The sequence below is a fragment of the Mauremys reevesii genome, linkage group 2 (genome assembly GCF_016161935.1).
Source record: "Mauremys reevesii isolate NIE-2019 linkage group 2, ASM1616193v1, whole genome shotgun sequence".
Taxonomy (NCBI): domain Eukaryota; kingdom Metazoa; phylum Chordata; order Testudines; family Geoemydidae; genus Mauremys; species Mauremys reevesii.
This window is the reverse complement of record NC_052624.1, coordinates 73,255,936-73,275,668: the sequence shown is the minus strand read 5'-3', so window position 1 is coordinate 73,275,668 and position 19,733 is coordinate 73,255,936. Positions and strand designations below refer to the sequence as shown.

Sequence of the window (19,733 nt, the reverse complement as noted above, 5' to 3'; positions counted from 1 at the left end):
CTGTGTCTGCACTCCTCTGTTCTTTCCTCTCATGTTGGCACCATTATCATAGCCCTGATCTCCCATGTCAGCTACCACAATTCCCATATCTTCCAGCTTTTGAAGAAGCACATTTGTCATACCAGCTCCTGTAGTATCATCAATGTCAATAAATTCTAGAAAATGCTCTCTGATAGTCACCGTTGCAGGGACATTTTCACTAGATTTGGTTGTTGTTACAAAACGCACCATTAAAGTCATTTGTTCCGTATGGCTGATTTCAGGTGTGCAGTCCAGAATAACAGAGTAATATCTTGCTGACTTCAGATCTGACACAATCTTCTGTTTGACTTTGTTGCCAGTAACTGTATGATCTCATTTTGAATTGTTTTTCCAAGGTAGTGGTGTGTGTACATTTCTTGGGTCGTGACTCTTCTTAGATGCTGTATTCCAGGAACATCTAACTCAGCCATCAGCTCCACAATTTTACGGAAGTTTCCATTGTTTGGGACATACTGCTGATCTGAAGTGCCACACAGTGCTAGGTTTTGGGTAGCAAGCATTCTCACAATGGCAATGAGCCTTTTCAGAATGTTTTGCCAGTAAAGAGACTCTGATGCAATCTTCTCCTGATGCTGATCATCTATGGTGGCCTTTAACCTTAGTCTCATCCCAAGCTCTTTCCACCTATGGAATGCTCTCTGGTGATTTGCTGCCTTCTCATGGCATGCCAGATTTCTAGCCAGATTTTTCCAGTCCTTTGTTCCTGCAGAACCCAATGTGTCTGGAACATTAGATTGGAAGAGTTTGCAACAAAAACAGTATGTAGCATTCTGTGTTTTTGAGTACATAAGCCATGGCCTCTCCACTTTGACACCATTGGGGATTTCACACCATTAATGTGTTGGATGGAAACTTCTATTTTCATTGTCTTTGGGGAACATGAAGTTTTTCACTTGCTATTGCCCATGCAGTACAAGTAAGTCCCTCAGGCTACTGCTCAAGTGGGTCCACAGTCCTGGATCATCTAGACTTAAGGAACTAAACTCAGCAGCAGCTGTTTCTTGCACCTCCACCACACTCTTCTCTGATCTACACTTTTTTTCAGGAATGTGCGTGGTTACATCCTTTTGAGATGGAGATATGAATGCTGCAGTAGTTGCCAGGTCACCTGCACTCTGACTAACTGTAAGATCAGGCATCTCGTCACCACTCACATCCTCACTAGGGCCAGAAGGCTCACCATGAACATTTGTGTCTATGTATCTCAGGAGACCTCCTTCCTGCTTAGAAAGAAAAGCTTCCTTTGCTTTCTTTCTTGTTTTTTTTTCTCTCCTGAATGCTGCCCCAGAGGGGCATTTTCTTCTTTCACTGATGACTGCTGTTCTGTGCCAGCTATAGTTGGTCTCAACACTCAATTGAAGGGGACAAATAAGCAGGCTGGTAGCAGGGCCTGAGTGAGGGAAGATATCAATGTCTTAAGGGCCTAACTGTCTCCTACTACTTCAGTTGACTGCCTGTTCTCCTCAAGTGGGTTCAGGGAAGTAGCAGGAAACAGGAAGCTCCTTGAGAAGCTGGTGTTAAATTAGTCCTGGCTCCTGGGGGTGCTAGAGAGGTACATAAGAGGCTCTTCCTCTCTCTCCCTGCAGCTCCTGCTGCTTTCTGTTATTCCCTCTCACCTTTTCTCCTGCCTGTTATGTCTCTTGTGCCCTCCTTCCTCCAGCACAGCACTTTGCCATCTCTGTGCATCTAGAGCAGAGAGAATACATATGCATCAGCAGCAGACAATTTTCTACACTCTGGGTCCTAGTGGCACCCTCCCCCCCAGTCTGGCACCTGAGGCAGCCGCCTCAGTTTGCCTCATGGTAAGCCCTGCTGAAATGGCTTAGTACTTTCTATGTAGAAAACCAGTGACGTCTGATGTCTAGCGAGTGGAGCCTTTGTTCTTCTCTGTTGACATGTGATTTTTGATAGAAGACCAGTAGGAAGATGTCCTGGCTTATATGGAACTGTGAAACCACGTTTGGAAGGAAAGCTGGATGAGGACGCAATTGGACCTTGTCCTTGAAGGATACCATGGTTCTGGAGAATATGGTGGTTCTGAAGTCTTGGGAGATCTTACAACGCTCTTGCACGTGAGCTTCCCCCAGGCACTTAAGGCAGCTGAAATGGGAGGTCGCTCACAGGCATAGGCTTATGGCACGAGGCTCAAGGCTTAAAAGCTAGAGACCAACGCATGGTCCGGTACTGGGCAGAGACTAACCCTGCTTACCAGGGTTCCGCTAAGCTAACTAACTACTAAGATCAAGAAATAATTATATACAATGAAGGTTGGAAAAATCCACTGAGAGGGTACTTGTAGAACACAAGGACAAGATAGTTCCAGTGACCCTAATGGGTGGTAAGAAGAAACTGAGAGGGGCTGCATGACCCTTATATCAGTGCTATGAGCATGCGACTCCAGTGGGCAACAGAGCCAACCCGACGAATACCACTGAGGGAAAACCTTCTGGCAGTGGTGCTTGGGGCAAGCACATGCCTACTTTGGAATGGACATAAGCAAGCACTTGAAGAAGAGCCAAAGCCTTCAAGTCTAGCAAAGAGCCACTAATTAAAAGGACCTTCTCCTGGCTGATGTTTCTTACTGGTTTGGGCAGCAAAGGAAATGGAGGGAAGGCATAAAGTAGCTCTGCTGCCTATGAATGGGAGAGTGCTCCCTTGTTCTTGTGTGTGCAGAAAACACCTCTGGACTTCAGTATTTTTCTAGTATTTACACATCCACAGAACACGAAGAAAATATGGCACCAATGCAAGCCTTTTTGTGGCTAAGTACAACTGAAGAATCCAAGACATTGAAATGTTTTATTGAAGTAGGTTCCATGGACTTTGATGTCACATCTAACTGTCAACTGAACATTAGATGTGCTTTGACAAATCAGGATATGATTAGTGCTGCAGTTTGCAGATTTTTCAGAAACACTGTCACTATTCTTGGCTCTGAGAAAGTTTCCCAGTTAGCAAGAAATTTCTGAATGTAGAGTTAACATTTTTCATCATAAGGAAAGTGCACTGATGTTCTAAAGAGCTCTCCAGTGCTCCCCTTTCAACTGCAATGTTTGGATCGCCTTGAATTCAGAACTGGGTTGAAGGACCAGTCCAGCCCCATCTCTTAAGGTTAAGGCTTTAGAAACAAAATCTTGCCTCCTGGGAAGAAAAAAACTCTGTCCTAAAGTCTTGTTCAAGGTTTTCTGCATAAACTGTACCTTATTGGCTAGACGTTTTGGGAAAGGTCTCAAAAATGACATCTTGAACAGCTCTACCATTAGTATACTCTCCTTTATCCCAAAAGAAGAAATTACCTATACTCAAGAAGAGAGAAAAACTACCCAAAAGAAAAAATAGTAATATAGCCTTGGAGACTGCTCAAATGGAGCTCTCTCACAGAATAAAATATTTTTAATTAAATACATAGTATGCACATAAGGAACTAATGATAAAAGGACTGTAAAATCTGGAAAAATATTTTTAAAAGTTGAGAAAAACGTTTTCTTAAAGGCAATATTGGAATTCCAAAATGGAATTCTTTACAAATTGGTTAGAAAGAAAACTGATGTTAACCAGTGTACCTCGCCAGTGAATAAATGTGTGTCCTCAAGTGGTGAGACAGCTTACCATTTTTAAAACTTTATGCAATGGAGCAGTTAGAGCTGTCATATATACTATGTGCAGAGAACCTAAATTGGGGATCAATGGCAAACTATTTGTAACCTAGGAATGAAAGATGCCTGATTTAAATCATAAGTATGTGTTACATTAGTGTATTTATGAATACCAGTGGTACTTTATGTGTGTTTAATTTTCTGCTTCGAAAATTGCTAATGAAGTGCTTTAGTACAAGCGTCTGTTAGCTCACACGAGTTAAAACTGCCAATTTTCATTCAATATCAAATTCTGGAGAGCAATCTAACAGCAGCAAAGGCATGGAATGTTCAAGATATTATATTAAGATCTGAAGAGACATATTTGCAGCAATGTCAAAAAGCCCACTATGGATTCCAAATACTGATGAGAATAGAGATTCACTAACTGTGAGCCTAAACTTGGCTCAGGAGTCTACAAGGCTATCTGCAAACTGTCTGGTTTTGGAACCATGAAGGATAATACAGACTACAGCTCCTCAACAATGTAGTGCCATTTAACGCCACACTCTGCCCAAGGATTAAGTCCATGATTACACTTCCACGCTGCCATAAATAGCAGTTAAGAAGCTGGTGAATGATTTTAGGTATCCAGACACTACAGAGGCACCTTGATATTATGGCATGGATACATAAAGATCTATGTAGTGACAGACTGGGGTAATCAGTGGCTCCAGTAGGGGAGAAATGGGGTGAGTGATAATTCAGATTCTCCTCAGCTATCAGTATAGGTATTCTGGTGGGCTGTGCCTGAAACAGCTATCAGTCCGTGAGAGGGCAGAACCACTGAGCAAAAGATTCTCCCTTTCCCATTGTGATTTGGGGGAGTAAGAAGAAATCTCATGACAGTGCTCCAACATCCTCTGCAAAGAGACTCATCGGATCCCATTTCCTGCTTTTTCTCTTTCCCTCCACTGAAATCACAATCCCTGGGAGATGAGGACAGGATAAAAAAAAATAAAAGGAGGGATGCACAAGCTTTCTACCCCTTCTCCAACAGCTCTACGATGGCACTATCCCATCATGTACAGAGCCAGAGCATCCTCAGGATTGGTCAGCCAAGAATAGAACAAGGGACTTCTCTGTCTTAGGATCTCACAGTAATGTAGGTAAGTGAAACTGAAGACTGTGCTTGATGAAATGATTAATATGATAAATGGAGCATGATCATAAGGAGCATGATCATTAAATTTTCAAGAAATCAACCATTTTTAATAAGACCAGTGTTCAATCTGAAACTTTCCCATGCCAAGGATTAGTGGCTCTCAGGCTGAAAAGCACTTGGGAGGATCTTTGAACTGAAAGTGTTTTTTTCTCACTCACAATTTTTCTTTGGAAAAATTTTAATCAGATAATTGTTTTGTTACCAATAGTCAAATTATCAGTCAGACCAAAAAAAGATGGAAAATTTATTGCAAGAAATTTTAAGACAATTTCCCCTACAATGCACACTTTGGATTGCAGCCTCAACTTTCTCAAGGTTTTTTAAAAGTGGCTGAAAATCATCTGACAAGATTTATAATTAAACTGCAAAAAAACTTTCAAATATAGTATATAACACTGCCTTGCAAAATTTGTCATGGTTCATAGATCCATACACATTTTAAAATCTCGGGGACATATTTTTTCCTACAATTTCCCAGCTGGGATGCAGTTTCCAGGAATAATTTCCCAGTTCCAGGAACTAAAATATGACACATTAAAAAGATTAAGTTAAAAACCATGAGAATGTCAGAGTTGTGAACTGGAAAAAGTTCTGAGTCTTGTGGTAAAACACTTCAAGTAACCTTACTTATTGGCATGATATATTTGTGAGAAAGACATAGCAAATCTCAATTCTTATGACTTAAATGTGTCTTCAGAGCTTGTTCAAAAATTAATCCAATGTTTGAGTACCTTTGCTAAAAGATCTGATAGTAAGTAGCAAGCTCTAAATTTCAAACATAATTTTGAGCAGGTAATTGAAATTAAGCAATAGTAATAATAATAATAAAGCCTTACACTTACAGCATCTTCCCTTCCAGGATTTCAAACTACTTCAAACATTTTGATTAACCTTCACAATGCCCTTACATGAGAAGTATTGTAATAATTATCATCCCATTTTACAGATGAGGAAAAGACACAAAGAACCTAATGGCTTGCCAAAAACCCAAACCAAACCAAAATAAACACCCTGACAAAAATACCTTTAACATGTACCGGTGCAAGAAGAAAAAATTATTCATTTTTTGTATTTTTATTGAACTACTTAACAGAACATTTTCAAGAGTTTATGAACTTTATAAAAGGTTAGTGAAAGTTTTTTTAAATGTCAGGTATATAATTCAAAACTTCTAAGTGAATGCTAACAGACCTTTATTTACTAATAGTTAGGTTTCTGAGTTGATTTGGCTATTCTGTTTTATAATAAATACTTTTAAATATTAGATGGGACAATGCCAAAGTTAATATTATGAACATAAATAAGATGAAATTGACAATGTTCTAGCTTACATTTGAAGCATCTCTTTTAGCAAGTTAATTTTTTCAAATGAATATTTTAAAACAATCAAATTTAATAGGAATATTATTTTATAACATTTCTGGCAATCATATGGATCAAAATGTCAAGAGTTCTTTACTTTTTTACACCGCCAATAACTTCAGATTAATATTTTCACATGGCAACTCACTTAAATTATAAGTTTACTCAATATTTAGTTTTTGTTAATGTATCTTCTGTGGTAGCAATAGTAGAACAAGACCACTTTGAAGTAAAATGAGTAAGCTGTTTCTATTTCTCAATTCTTATTGATACTACTTGCATTTCTAAATATCACTGATAATTAGAAATTAATATAACTGGCAATTGTTTACTTTTCTTTATACACCTCTTGAATTTATTTAAATCAAGCTGGTAAATCCATGCATATAAATAAATGTGACCTTAATGTCATTAGACTGACTAAAAAGCTCATGAAAAAGTTAGGAATTTGTGCTCTCTTATTTCAGTCATTATGACATCTTGATTTTTCCCATTTCCAGTATGCTTCCTTCATATCCATGGACCACAGAAGATTCCTTAAAAAAAAATACAAAGTAAAGTATTAAGAAGAGTCTCAATTTTAAATTCAGCATGGAAGTGTGTGTTCATGGTGTATTTAAATATAAAGTCTCTCCAGATGAGATGAGTGATGGCTTCTTCCATGAATCTTGGGGGATTTTTTGGAATGAAGGATTAGATAAATCAAGGATTTATGATGTTTTTGGTTTGTAGAGCAAACCTCTTCTCAATATTTCCATGACCCACTTATTTGAGGTAGTGGATGTTCCTCTGAGAAGAGTAGACGTCTGCCTCCTAGGAACTGATGGTGTCAGATTAAAGGCCAGAGTCATATGGTCTTTTGCTTGTTACATGGAGGTGCAGTTTCTTCTGGAGATGCTACACTAGTTGGCTTTCTTCCATCTTCCGCAAGTCTAGTTGCCTTTTCTGTTATAACCACCAAAAGGTTGTTGAAATCTTTAACAGATCATATAAATTTTTCTCTGCTACTTGGGCAAGGGGGTTTTCTTTTTCTTCCACTATTACTTTAACACAGTTGTAAAAATGTTAAACTGTGTCAACACTAGGTGTTAAGTGTTTCAAATCATGTTAGCCAACTCAATTTAGGTAACAACTTTAAAAAAAAAATTCTTCCTAATCTAGACAAAGCTGTAGTCCTATCCATCTGGATTACTGAATCTAGTTTTCCCCAGATAAAAAATTTTTTAAGAACACAGATTAGATTAAATCAAGATTAGCCATTCAAACATGCAACTCACTCATTGCAGATGTATTTGTGATTAAAAATTAGGTCTTTAATAACATGTGAAACAAAGAGCACATTCCCAAGATTTCAGAAGGAGAGTCTATCAACTTTACAGTACCAAAGTAAAGCCCTATGATTGAATGGGTTCTATGACTAGGAGGGCGATATTAGAACATAAGAATGGCCATAGTGGGTCAAACCAATGGTCCTTCTAGCCTAGTATCCTGTCTTCCAACAGTGGCCAATGCCAGATGCATCAAAGGAAATGAACAGGATGATTATCAAGTGATACATCTCCTATCGTCTAGTCCCAGAATCTCGTAGTCAGAGGCTTATTAATATTATTAATTCCTTTCAGAAATCTTGTGATGGGGACATAACTGATATGGGAAACCCTTATTGGCAAACCCTTCACTGGCAAAGGATATGCTGAGATGTCACCATGAGATGTCAGCAAGGAAAAGCTGAGATATTTTGAGTATTTCTTGCATTTAAAGTAAGTATTTGGATGCTGCAAGAGGAGATGGACTATTTTCCTCTACCCAGAGGAAAATCCTTTTCTACTTCCAAGTGTAACATTTCAAAGTAAATAGATTTCTAGATAGTAGCAGAATCTCCTGCATTTACACAGCACATGAGAGCAGATGTACTCATTGTTCTGTGAACCAAAGCATAAGGTGAAGCAACTCTGGATTATGATGCAAGATGAGTCTTCTGGAAAGAGAAAATCAGTTAATACCATTTAAAGAAATGGAGACTCCTCTGAGAGATCTTCATCTCCGTACAAATATTGTCTGGCCCATGCTGCAGCAGCCAATACGACTTGGACTATGTTCTGTTACATTCTTCTGATTACTCATTGGATCAATGAAATCAGTGAGAAGATGTATAGAATTCCTTTGTTCCAATCCAACAGAAATGCATCTTTGATCAAATCTCCATCCACCCCTGCTCTGAAGCAAAATAAAGGATATGTCTCTTCCCATTGAGCATCAGTACAGTCTATGGACAAATGACCCCAATTTTTGAACAGCAGCTCCACCATGGTCTTTCCAGTGACAACTTTTGTTGTCCCTGAATCCTGAACCTGCTAGCAAATGTTATTTGTGTCAGATGTAGAGGTATCAAGTTTAGTTCAAGAGCCAGGCACCAATCTCACAGAGCCACTGGTTGCTGACAGTTGAGTAAGAATGTCCTTTTTTGTTGATATAACACATAGCTACCATATTGCTCTTAGCACTTGAATAATATAGTTTTGGCCAACTGCAGGAAATATATATATTAGAGCCCCCATATATAATGGAGTTCCAGAACATTTATATTGAGCTTTATAGTCCACAGGGGGTAGAATATGTGATATATCAACCTCCTGAAGGTGAGCTCTCCAGTCTGTGATGATCACAACAGCTGAGAATGAAAATTGAAATGAACTCCTGCAAAACAGTGTCTGGGAATTCTCACTAGCAGAAAATCCTGAAGACTTTTGGAAACATGCTCTGGAAAGCTCCCATGTAGTTCATGTTTGGAGTTAATTTTGCTGCCAATCAGTGCTGTACCCACTTCATTCACAGATAAGCATAAAGTGACAAATGAAAGCGCCCAGGAGACCTAAAGCCTCAGGTGAATTATCACTGCTTTTGTAGGGTTGCTTAATAAATTTCTCTGAAACTCTCTGCTACAAGATGTGCCTTGGCCTAACACAAGTTCAGGACAGTCCCTATGAAGGAGATTTGTTGGGCTTGTACAAGTGTGGACGTGTCCCAATTTATCAAGAGACTTAAAAATTTAAACTGTACATCCTTTATGTTGGACTTCTACATACAGGAATACCTTGATGCTTGAGATGGGTTGTGACCATTGTTAGGCCCTTGGTAAATACTGCTAGTGTGGTAGAAAGGACAAAGGGCAGCATCTTGATAACGGCTGTCCACACACACACACAAAACCAGATATATTTTCTGAAAGCCATTCTGATAACTACGTTAAAGTAGAAATCCTTTAAAATTGAGAGCCCTGTCCACTCTTGAGAGCATTGGATGGGAAGCCTTGCTGCTGGTGTCAATATGCTATAGTTTAATTTTCCAAGTAAGCTGTTCAGTTTCCAGGGGACAGATGCAGTCTCTTTGTCTGGAGAAGTCTGAAAATAGAGAAGGTACACTCTCTGGTGCAAGGACACCACATGGCAAATGAGCTATTTGACAGTTTACTTAAGAGGAATATCTAATTTACAAAGTGGATAATCAAGATTCACTCTTAAATTACATACTGCAGAAGTGAGGCCTTTTTTTTTCCAGAGACATGTAAATAAAAGAGGAGCTTTACAGTAAAGCTTATGAAATGTTTAAAAGACAAATCTAGATTTACTGATTCACCAAAAAAACCTTACCTTTCTAAAGGCTAATTCCAGTTTGTTTTAAGGTCATTTATTAATTTTGTTCAAAGTTTGAACTGATAAGTATGTATGTGTATTATATTATATATACATATAAAATAATGTATCATTGACTATTTTAGTTCCAGCTAATTAAACATGACTTCTCACAAAGATCTGGAGAAAATGAGCCAAAACCAGTTAGAAAATATGACTAATTAGTTAAACAAAAGTAGGATGGTAGTTCTGAACCCATCATGTGTTATCCAATTCCGTAAAGGAGAATGATGTAATTTTATTACCGTATATGTCTCCCAGAAGAAAACATGTATCAATGAGGGTTGAAGAGACAGTGAACAATGGAAAAAATGTTTCAAACCGAAGGATAGTAAATAAAATACACTTCCTCTTCTTTAATTCAGATCAAGATATTGATAGCCATTGTACATTCAGAACACCAAAGTAAGGCAGTGGGCCAAGTTCACTTCTGATTTACCCAGACTTCTGCTAACATAAACAAGTCTGCAGGGCCACCACATATGAAGTATCAAGAGGAAGTTGCAGCTGCAATCTGCCAGGTGACCACAGACAAGCAATACAACCCCCAAAGTGGTATCTTTGCCTAAAGGGAAGCATGGCCAGGGCAGATACGAAACATGTTGACAAGGCTATTATGATGCCTTCTCTTGGCAACAGCAAGAGTATATTATTCCACTGGGCATTTTACATGTGGAAAAGCTGCAGGTTTGGAATAGCCTTGAGTGAGGCAGTTTTATGGCAAATATTTGTGACTACTTTTTTTCTAGTTCACATTGACAGTAAATGTACATTGAGGTTTTTGTTTTCTAGGCTCATTTTTTAAAAATACAGCAAAAACAGAATAATTGGAAATAACAGAAACAGGTGGTATTCTTTTAGGTTTGTTAAATCAGTAGTAAATCAGTAATCACTAGTGTGCTTTTGAGGTTGCCTGCGACTGTAAGTGTATAGTGCAAAAAAAAAATTGTAAGAAAAAAGTGGAATACTCTGTATGAAAGTTGTAAAACTGGTCACACTCCTTAAGGTCTTTCTGCATGAGGCTATTACTGTAAGTTTACATTCTCTGAAATTGCTCTAGAGAACAGAAATGTGTGTTTAAATGCAACTGTATAGGTTCATCTGAATCTGCTTTTTACATCCATCAGAAAAAAAAATAATTTTATTAGTTGACTTTCAAATTTCTTAAAAGTGAACCCAAGATTCCAAACAGTTAACACAATGTTATTTGTAGCTATTATACCTAAACAAATATTCTACTATTGATTCAGATCATATAGCAATTTTCATTCACTTTAATAGTAAATATATGAAGTAAATTATTTTAGAATATTTAACATGCAAACACATAAAATGCCAGCATTATGAAATGTTAATATATTATTCTACCTACCTTAATTGAGCTAGGGTAACGGCTAATATATTTCACAGCAACCCAACCTCTGGAATGGGGATCACCTAAGAATTCTACATGATTGCTTTCAACATATCCATCCATGTCATACGTCACATATTGTCCATTAAGAGGATCAGGACAAAGTATGCCAGGCCATCTTTAAAAAATAATTTTTGAGACACTTAGAAATGTATATTTTAAAACAACAAGCAATATCAATACCTCAGTTACCACCAAATATTTAAGTTTCTTCCTATCTGCAATACCTAAAGTGACTAGCATATTTTAGGGCTCTATAAATAATAAATATAATAGTAACAATAGTTTTGTCACAAAAATCAGAAAAAACCACACATGCCAATATCTGGTGATATTGGTTAATTATACCAGTGTAGGTCTTCATTTCATTTGGGTTCCTAGTCATCTTGTGTAGTTCAGGGGTAAGAGATTACCTTCAGGTCTTCTTTGCTTGAAACTGTCCTTGCCAACTTGTCAAATATAATTATAAAAATATATATATAAGAGGAACCTGAAAAGGTCAGATAGTAAATCTCCCTTCTTATCTGCATGCAGTATCAGATTTCAAACTACAGTTGTCCTGATGAACATTTGAATTTATTGGGTTCCTCCCCCATGCTATGGTTTTGAAAAAGCTGCTCATTAGCACTGAAAATCTACAGGCCATGTTACATTGATTCATTACACACATGGCAGTCTCACTTCCTTTCATTCAGGTAGAGATGACCTGATATTTGTTCAGTGTGACAAAAAAAATGGTGGTACAGTATTTGTATTAAGAGAATGAGAAACACCCATCATAAGCAGCACAGGAAACATGGCTGTGAAAGAATTCTTTTTTATTCATCCCATGATAATCTCTTTGTGTATATACAATACACAAAGAAAAAATGTTAAAAAGCAAATATAAAAAACCAACAAAACTGAGAAATGGAAAAAACTCTTTCCTTTATCCACATTGTGATGGACTACAAAGACCCCACCACAGAGTTGGCAGGAAGAGTGTTAACCTTCTACTTCAGGAAGGACAACAGCTTCTTGCAACAGTGCAAACAGACTCAAGAGAAAGGATTGTGACTTAGGGGCATGTGACTGGCTGTCAGGACTATATAAAACAGTGCTCTAGGCTCAGACTGGGGGAGGCCAGGGAAATACGAAATGTATTGTGTGGGGCTCTCCAGAGAGACAGCTGAAGGACAGCTGCTGGCTGTATAGCATCAGCTAAGGGTCTGGAATAGTCTTAGCAGAAATACCTGCGAACAAGAGCAATATGGTGTGAGACATGGGAAATCCTGATGCTGACCCCAGCGTAACTGTGAAGCCCTGGGGAAGAGTCAATTAAACTTGGGAAGCCCAATACAAGGGTGAAGAGCTGAACAGATTTTGACAACTCATAATCAGACCCCAGAAGTGTACATTTTTATTTAGAACTATCATTTTGTGATATGTAGTTAACCCAGAGGCAGAAGGGTAAACTGAGGCACAGATACACACCCAAGGAAGGGTACAATGACCCTCTTACTACAGACAAACAAAGACTCATCCCACCCAAGTACTATCCCTCAAGCAAAAGCACAATGGCCAGAATCTGCCACTTTTATTCCTAATGAGTAATTCGCTGCAAACAGTTCTATTGAAATCAACCAGACCACTTACAGAGTGAGGTACTACTTCATATGAGTGAAGGTAACTGACAAGCCTTAAGTAAAGAGATACCCTTTACATTATGCACTGAAGGTCAATAGACTTGGACTTCACTAGACCAACAGTGGAAGGAAATTCCAAAGCAAAAGACCCCTCCTGTGCAAACACTGAGGTTCACATTTAGGGGTTGTTAGCTAACGAATCTAAATAGATCTCAACTGTTGTGATAGTGCATACATAAGTAGTCTCTGGGGTAGCCAGGACTCAAACAATACAAATATTTATAGATTTTTAAAAAATCAGCTCAAGCAAATCAATAACATAAGTACAAAATGTTGCATATTAGAATCATCATTACAAATTAACTACAAAGGATTTTTTAAAAACTGAACTTTTGCTCTTTTTTGCTTCTTTATGATGCAAAAAAGTCTAAAGATTTTCCTTTTTTTAAAAAAAAACCTTAGAAATATCAGAAATGTCAATACTGGTCTTCTATGGCTTAGTGTAAAGAGTTGTTAGGGAAGGAGAGAGTCTCCAACAAGTATATGTGGTTGACATTCAATCTTTAACAAAGGGTTCCAGTCTCCAAAATATAAGTAATTTAAGTTAAAATGTTACATAGTCTAGGAACTTAAACAGCTCCACTTTTTCTCTCTTGACTTTTATGATACTCTCACATCACTATTTCTCCAAGAACCAAGTCTTCCAGGTCTGGCAATACCTGAATTTCTAATAAAAAAACAAGCCAAATTTAAAAAAAATTAAACAAAACCAAAACTATACCTCACACCTTTTAAGCCTTCTTTACACATTAAAAAAAGCAGTATAGCAAGATCCACGTCACAGATGAAATATTTCAATCTCCTCACCAAAGAAAGACAGATAAACATACTTCTAGCTGCTGTGGCCATGGGAATCCAGCAATGCCAAGCACCATCAACAGCTTGAGATTGTGAATCTCACTAATAAAGGGCACACACTCCACTCCAGAGAGGTAGCTGCTATTATCTTCCCCACTTTCTCTGGGTAGTTCCATCTATACAGCACCATTTCATCTTATCCGGATTGATCTTTACTAAGGCTATCAAGTGATTTTTAAAATTGCGATTAATCACACAATTAAAGAAATTGCAATTAATCATACAATTAATCACACTTAAATAACGGAATATCATTTATTTAAAGATTTTGGATATTTTCTACATTTTCAAATATATTGATTTATGTGACAACAGAACGAAGAGTACAGTACTCACTTTATATTTATTTTTTATTATAAATATTTGTGCTGTAAAAAAAGTATTTTTAGATTCACCTTATACAAGTACTGTAATGAAATCTCTTTATCATGAAAGTTGAACTTACACATTTAGTATTATGTACAAAAAATAACTGCACTCAAAAACAAAATGTAAAACTTAGAGCCTACAAGTCCATTCAGACCTACTTCTTGTTCAGCCAGTCACTCAGACAAATAAGTTGTTTTGGTTTTTTTACATTTGCAGGAGATAATGCTGCCCGCTTCTAGTTTACAATGTTATGTGAAAGCTAGAACAGGCGTTCTCATGGCACTGTTGTAGCCGGAAACGCAAGATATTTACATGCCAGATGCGCTAAAGATTCATATGTCCCTTCATGCTTCAACTATCACTCCAGAGGACGTGTCCAAGCTGATGATGAGTTCTGCTCAATAACGATCCAAAGCAGTGCAGACCGACGCATGTTCACTTTCATCATCTGAGTCAGATGCCACCAGCAGAAGGTTGATTTTTTTTTGATGGTTTGGGTTCTGTAGTTTCTGCATTGGAGTGTTGCTCTTTTAAAGACTTCTGAAAGCATGCTCCACATCTCATCCCTCTCAGATTTTGGAAGGCACTTCAGAGTCTTAAACTTTGGGTTGAGTGCTATAGCTAGCTTTAGAAAGCTCATGTTGGTACCTTCTTTGTGTTTTGTCAAATCTGCAGTGAATGTTTTTAAACTGAACAATCTGTGCTGGGTCATCATCAGAGACTGCTATAAGATGAAATATATGGCCGAATGGAAGTAAAACAGAGAAGGGGACATACTATTCTCCCCCCAAGGAGCTCAGTCAGAATTTAATTAACGCTTTTTTTTTTAAACGCGCGTCATCGGCATAGAAGCATGTCCTCTGGAATGGTAGCCGAAGCATGAAGGGCCATATGAATATTTAGCATATCTGGCATGTAAATACCTTGCAAAACACAAGCAGCTTTCAAGTACCTCCATGGAAAATTTCCAAGGTTAAGTGAAGCTAAGATAAAGGAAGGTGTCTTTGTTGGTCCTCAGATTCGTGAACTTCTTCGAGATGATGCATTTGACCATGCACTGCGTGGCAAGGAAAAGACGGCATGGAAAGCCTTCCAGTTAGTGGCAATAAATTTTCTCGGAAACAACAAGGCAGACAACTACAGGTTGTTGGTGGAAAACCTCCTCAAGGCATACAAAAGCCTTGGTTGCAACATGTCACTAAAGATACATTTTTTGCACTCTCATCTAGATTTTTTTCCACCGAACTGCGGAGCAGTGAGCGACGAGCACGGCGAGCGATTTCACCAGGACATTGCAACAATGGAGAAACGCTATCAGGGCAAATGGAGCCCATCAATGCTTGCAGACTATTGCTGGACAGTGACAAGAGATGCTCCATTTAATGAATACAAGAGACAAGCCAAGAAGCGCCGAGTAGACACTGAATAGGACTAAACTATGTACATAATAGTTTTTTGCCTTTTGTTTCATAATAAATTTTATTTATATAACCCTTTTGCTGATTTTTAAAGTGTTACATAAACAGGACAGGTGAAATATTATCATGTAAAGCAACCATAAACACATGAAAAGACCTAGGTTTACAATTTATGATTAAAACTCTACTATCTACACAATATACATAGACATAAAATGTAAAAACTTAAATATCTTAGAAACAGTAGCCAATCAGTTGTTTTAATTGTCATATTTGAATTCAGCACATCAAAATACATAATAAATACCACATTTTATCTCTGAAGCAGACGACTTCTCAAAAATTGTAGACCAGCGTATTATGGAACAGAAAACTCCAGTCCACACACAATTTTAACCAAAATGTATGTGAAAAGTCCTCAGAGCAAGATGTCAACTTTTTTTCCCCCCAATTGTAGGAACCCAGATTCACTACACAGAACAGTTTCATTGACTGGTGCAGCCTTGTTTGTTTATGTTAAATAAAAATGTAATAGAAATGTGTGGAAATGTAAATAGAGACTAGGATCTTGGCTACACTTGCAAATTTGCAGCGCTGCAGCAGGGTGTGAAAACACACCCTCTCCAACGCTGCAAATTGCGGCGCTGCAAAGCGCCAGTGTGGTCAAAGCCCCAGCGCTGGGAGCGCGGCTCCCAGCGCTGTACGTTATTCCCCACAGGGAGGTGGAGTACGGACAGCGCTGGGAGAGCTCTCTCCCAGCGCTGGCGCTTTGACTACACTTAGCGCTTCAAAGCGCTGCTGTGGCAGCACTGCCGCGGCAGCGCTTTGAAGTGCAAGTGTAGCCATAGCCTAGGTTATGGAGCATAAATTTAGGCTTGTCAATAATGAGGCCTGCTAAACTGTGGGTGAAATAAAGTGAGACATTTCAGAGGCAAGTTAGGGATAAATTGGTACATAATCCCAGGTTATATAACAAGTTTGCGCCTAACTGGTTTTAACAAGTTTTAGACAAAATGTGAATGTTTTGGAAGAATGCTGTCTATATTGACAGATATTGGAATAGCATTTACACAGATGTTAATTATATTTAGTATTAAATAGCCAGTGAGGGAGAAGAAGGCATTTTAATTACGATAGCAGAAATACAGATATGGTAAAATGCAAGCTTAATGCTAATTAATTAAAGGGTGTTGATATAACTGATTATAAAAAGGCCAGTATGCTAATTTTAGATTAGCGTGCTCATCCACCATCAAAATACCATTAGAGAAAGAGATTATACACCATTCTTCTCAACCAAGAACTGATCACCCCTGGATGCACCATTTCATCTTAGAATGTAAGTATAAAATGCAATATGTGGTTATACTGTAAAGCCTGTTTGCTTTAACTAATTATTTTAAATAAAGTTTTTAATTTTATCACTTATGTCATTCACTGTCCTCCATTACATTAATTTTATCTGTAACTGCCCCAGAGACTCAAACCTAAGGAATTTAATTTAGTTATTGGTATTATTTATATTTAAAATACTAACTGAAAATATTTAAAATCAAAGATTACACTGGAAACATTTGGTAGAGAAGAAAAGAGTTTAACCTTCATAGAGAAAGATGGCAAACTTTTCCCTTGCAGTAATCTTGTAATAAGACTTCAACTTTTTAGAATAGGAACCTTTCATCTCTTCCCCTCTATCTGTTGCACACTAACTTACACGAAAGTGACAGATGAGAAGCATTTGGAAGCCCTAACACTCAAAGAAGCAGTAGGATGTTTGCCTAGGCTATCAACATGGTGGCCTACTACTGTGCCTAATTAGGGTTGCCAGGTGTCTGGTTTTCGATTGGAATGTCTGGTTGAAAAGGGAAACTGGCAGCTTCCAGCAGCCTCCACCACTTTGTGTGTGTGGGGGGGGGGGGGAGAGAAGAACAGCAGCTGCTGCTAGAGCCTGGAGGAACAGCTCTGCTTAACAGCTGCTGCTCTTCTTGCCCTCCAGCCTGATTTGGGGAACTGAATGACTCTGGGACCAGGCTCCAAAGTAGGTCCTGACACTGTCCGTGCGTGTGCGTGCACACGTGTTGTCTGCCCCCCTCCTGCCCTGCTGTGCCCCAATTTCCCCACCCCAGCACCTTGCTCCGGGGACCACTCTGCTATGCCCCAATTTCTCCACCCCGGCCCCTCACTCCAGGGATGCCCCCCCCACCCCAGGCCCTTGCTCCCAGGATGGGCCCCCCACCCCGCTGTGCCCCAGTTTCCCCACCCCATTCCCTCGCTCCAGGGACTGACTGCTGCCATGCCCCATTGGAAAGTGGGCAGGCTCAGCATCAGCTCCTCCCAGCCCAGCTCTGCAGGCGGCAGGTGAGTCCTGGGGGATGGGGGAGAGAGCGATGGGGGCTGTGGGCATGGCTTCAGGGAAGGGGTGGCGCAAGGGTGTTTAGTTTTCAGGGATTAGAAAGTTGGCAACGCTATGTGCCTTAGAAATTTGACACCCAACCAAAAGTGAAAAAGGAAATATGAAAGGAGAGCAAAAAATGCTAGCACAATACAGTAGCACTTCTTTTTCAGGAAATGGATTCTACGACGACTTGTATCCCAAAGAAGTCCCAGTAAGTTTTATATTTCCTGTCTTTCTTCCTTATATAGCTTCACCTCTCTCTCTTCTTTCCCTCTTACACTTTTTCCCCTTTTGCTCTCCCTTTTCTAGTATCTGGCAGCAATTAACATGTTGTGCGCTTATATACACAAACATATATATTATACACACATAAAACTAAGCTGAAGTGTCCCCTGTAAATTGAAATGAAATTGAGATGAACATCTGAACACAAGCAAAATGACTGAGCTAGCTACTAGTGCTGTTAACAGTCCTGCCAAAGAACAGCCAAAAAAAGAACAAGATGGACATGCTTTTCCAAAAAATGAATTCAAGCAGATTCCTGCTATGTGTTAAGGTAAAAACCTGGTGTTTGACACTCTTTATAAAAGGCCAAATTCTGCCCTTTATCTCACCCAAGCAATCATGTTAGGCAATATATTTGGCCCTTAGTATACAGGGAAGACAATCTCCCACGCCAGATACCTGAGCTGGGCATTATAGAACACTGTGAAGAAAATGAGAAACTCTCCTCTCCCACCCTAACACCCCAAAAACGTACAGCAGGAGCAAAGTTGCTCCACAGATGTTATTTTAAAAGCAGAGTTGAAAAGCCCTTTGATGCTGACAGTGCTGGAGACTGCATCAAACTCCAAGAAACTCCTCCCTGAGATAGAGTTCAAGGAGGCCTTCCAAATGTATTGATGTTATGGCAGCAAAGTCAAGACAGAGAAAAATTTTTTGACTGTTGCTTTTACTCAGCCTCTCTCTGGACCCAAGAATCTCCCATGGCCCAACTGAACAGCCCAAAGGTACAAGACTCTAGAACGGGCCCACAATGTCAGGAGCAGTTGTGGCTATGGTCCATTTTATAACTCCATGTCTGAGAGTGTAGAACGCAGAGGTGAAATTAAACCGGTAGGGGCCAGAACGGCGTACTAGTAAGAAAGTGGCCACCGGTATGGGCAGGTACATGGCTGACTGATGGGGGGAGGGGAAGGGCAATTGCCCTGGGCCCTTTAAATCACCACTGCAGCCCCAGCCCCAGGCCAGGCAGAGCTGAAGTTCTGGTTGTGGGAGTCTGGACCTGGCCCCGCCCCTTTAGGGGGCCCAAGGCCACCCCCCTACACCTTGCCCAGGATCCCAGCCGCCCTGTGTACCAGTAAGTCCTTTAAGTTATTTTCACCCCTGGTAGAACAATAAAAGACACACATGAAGCACCAACAAATAGTACTTGCTAGATGTTTCCACGCTTCCTAAAGTGAGGATCCATATACACAATCCTCAAAAGAGAAACTAATTTTGCCTTATATAATCCTCCCTCCCCCCAATCTGTGTTTACTCACTTCTCCAAATCAGTAAGTAAATATATTAAATGCTAGGTTTAGTACAGAACCTCGCACACAGCTAATAAACTCTCTTCATATTGATAGCTCACTTTTTATTCTTATTGTTTGCTTTTTGTCTCTTAGCCAGTTTCTAATCCATGCTAGAACTCTA

General features: G+C 39.1%; 1 protein-coding gene across 13 annotated transcripts in view; it reads right to left on the bottom strand.

The window, feature by feature from the left end:
* The window catches only part of ZCWPW2 (zinc finger CW-type and PWWP domain containing 2), a 119,492-nt gene that overhangs the window by 81,105 nt on the left and 18,654 nt on the right, over window positions 1-19,733 (bottom strand). For all 13 annotated transcript variants that reach the window (XR_005594977.1, XM_039527102.1, XM_039527105.1 and 10 more), the window contains one exon: window positions 11,269-11,428. Coding sequence is in view for 12 of the 13 variants with exons in the window: in XM_039527102.1 (XP_039383036.1) it covers window positions 11,269-11,428 (160 nt within the window). In the remaining variant the exon portion in view is untranslated. The remainder of the gene's footprint in view (window positions 1-11,268; window positions 11,429-19,733) is intronic.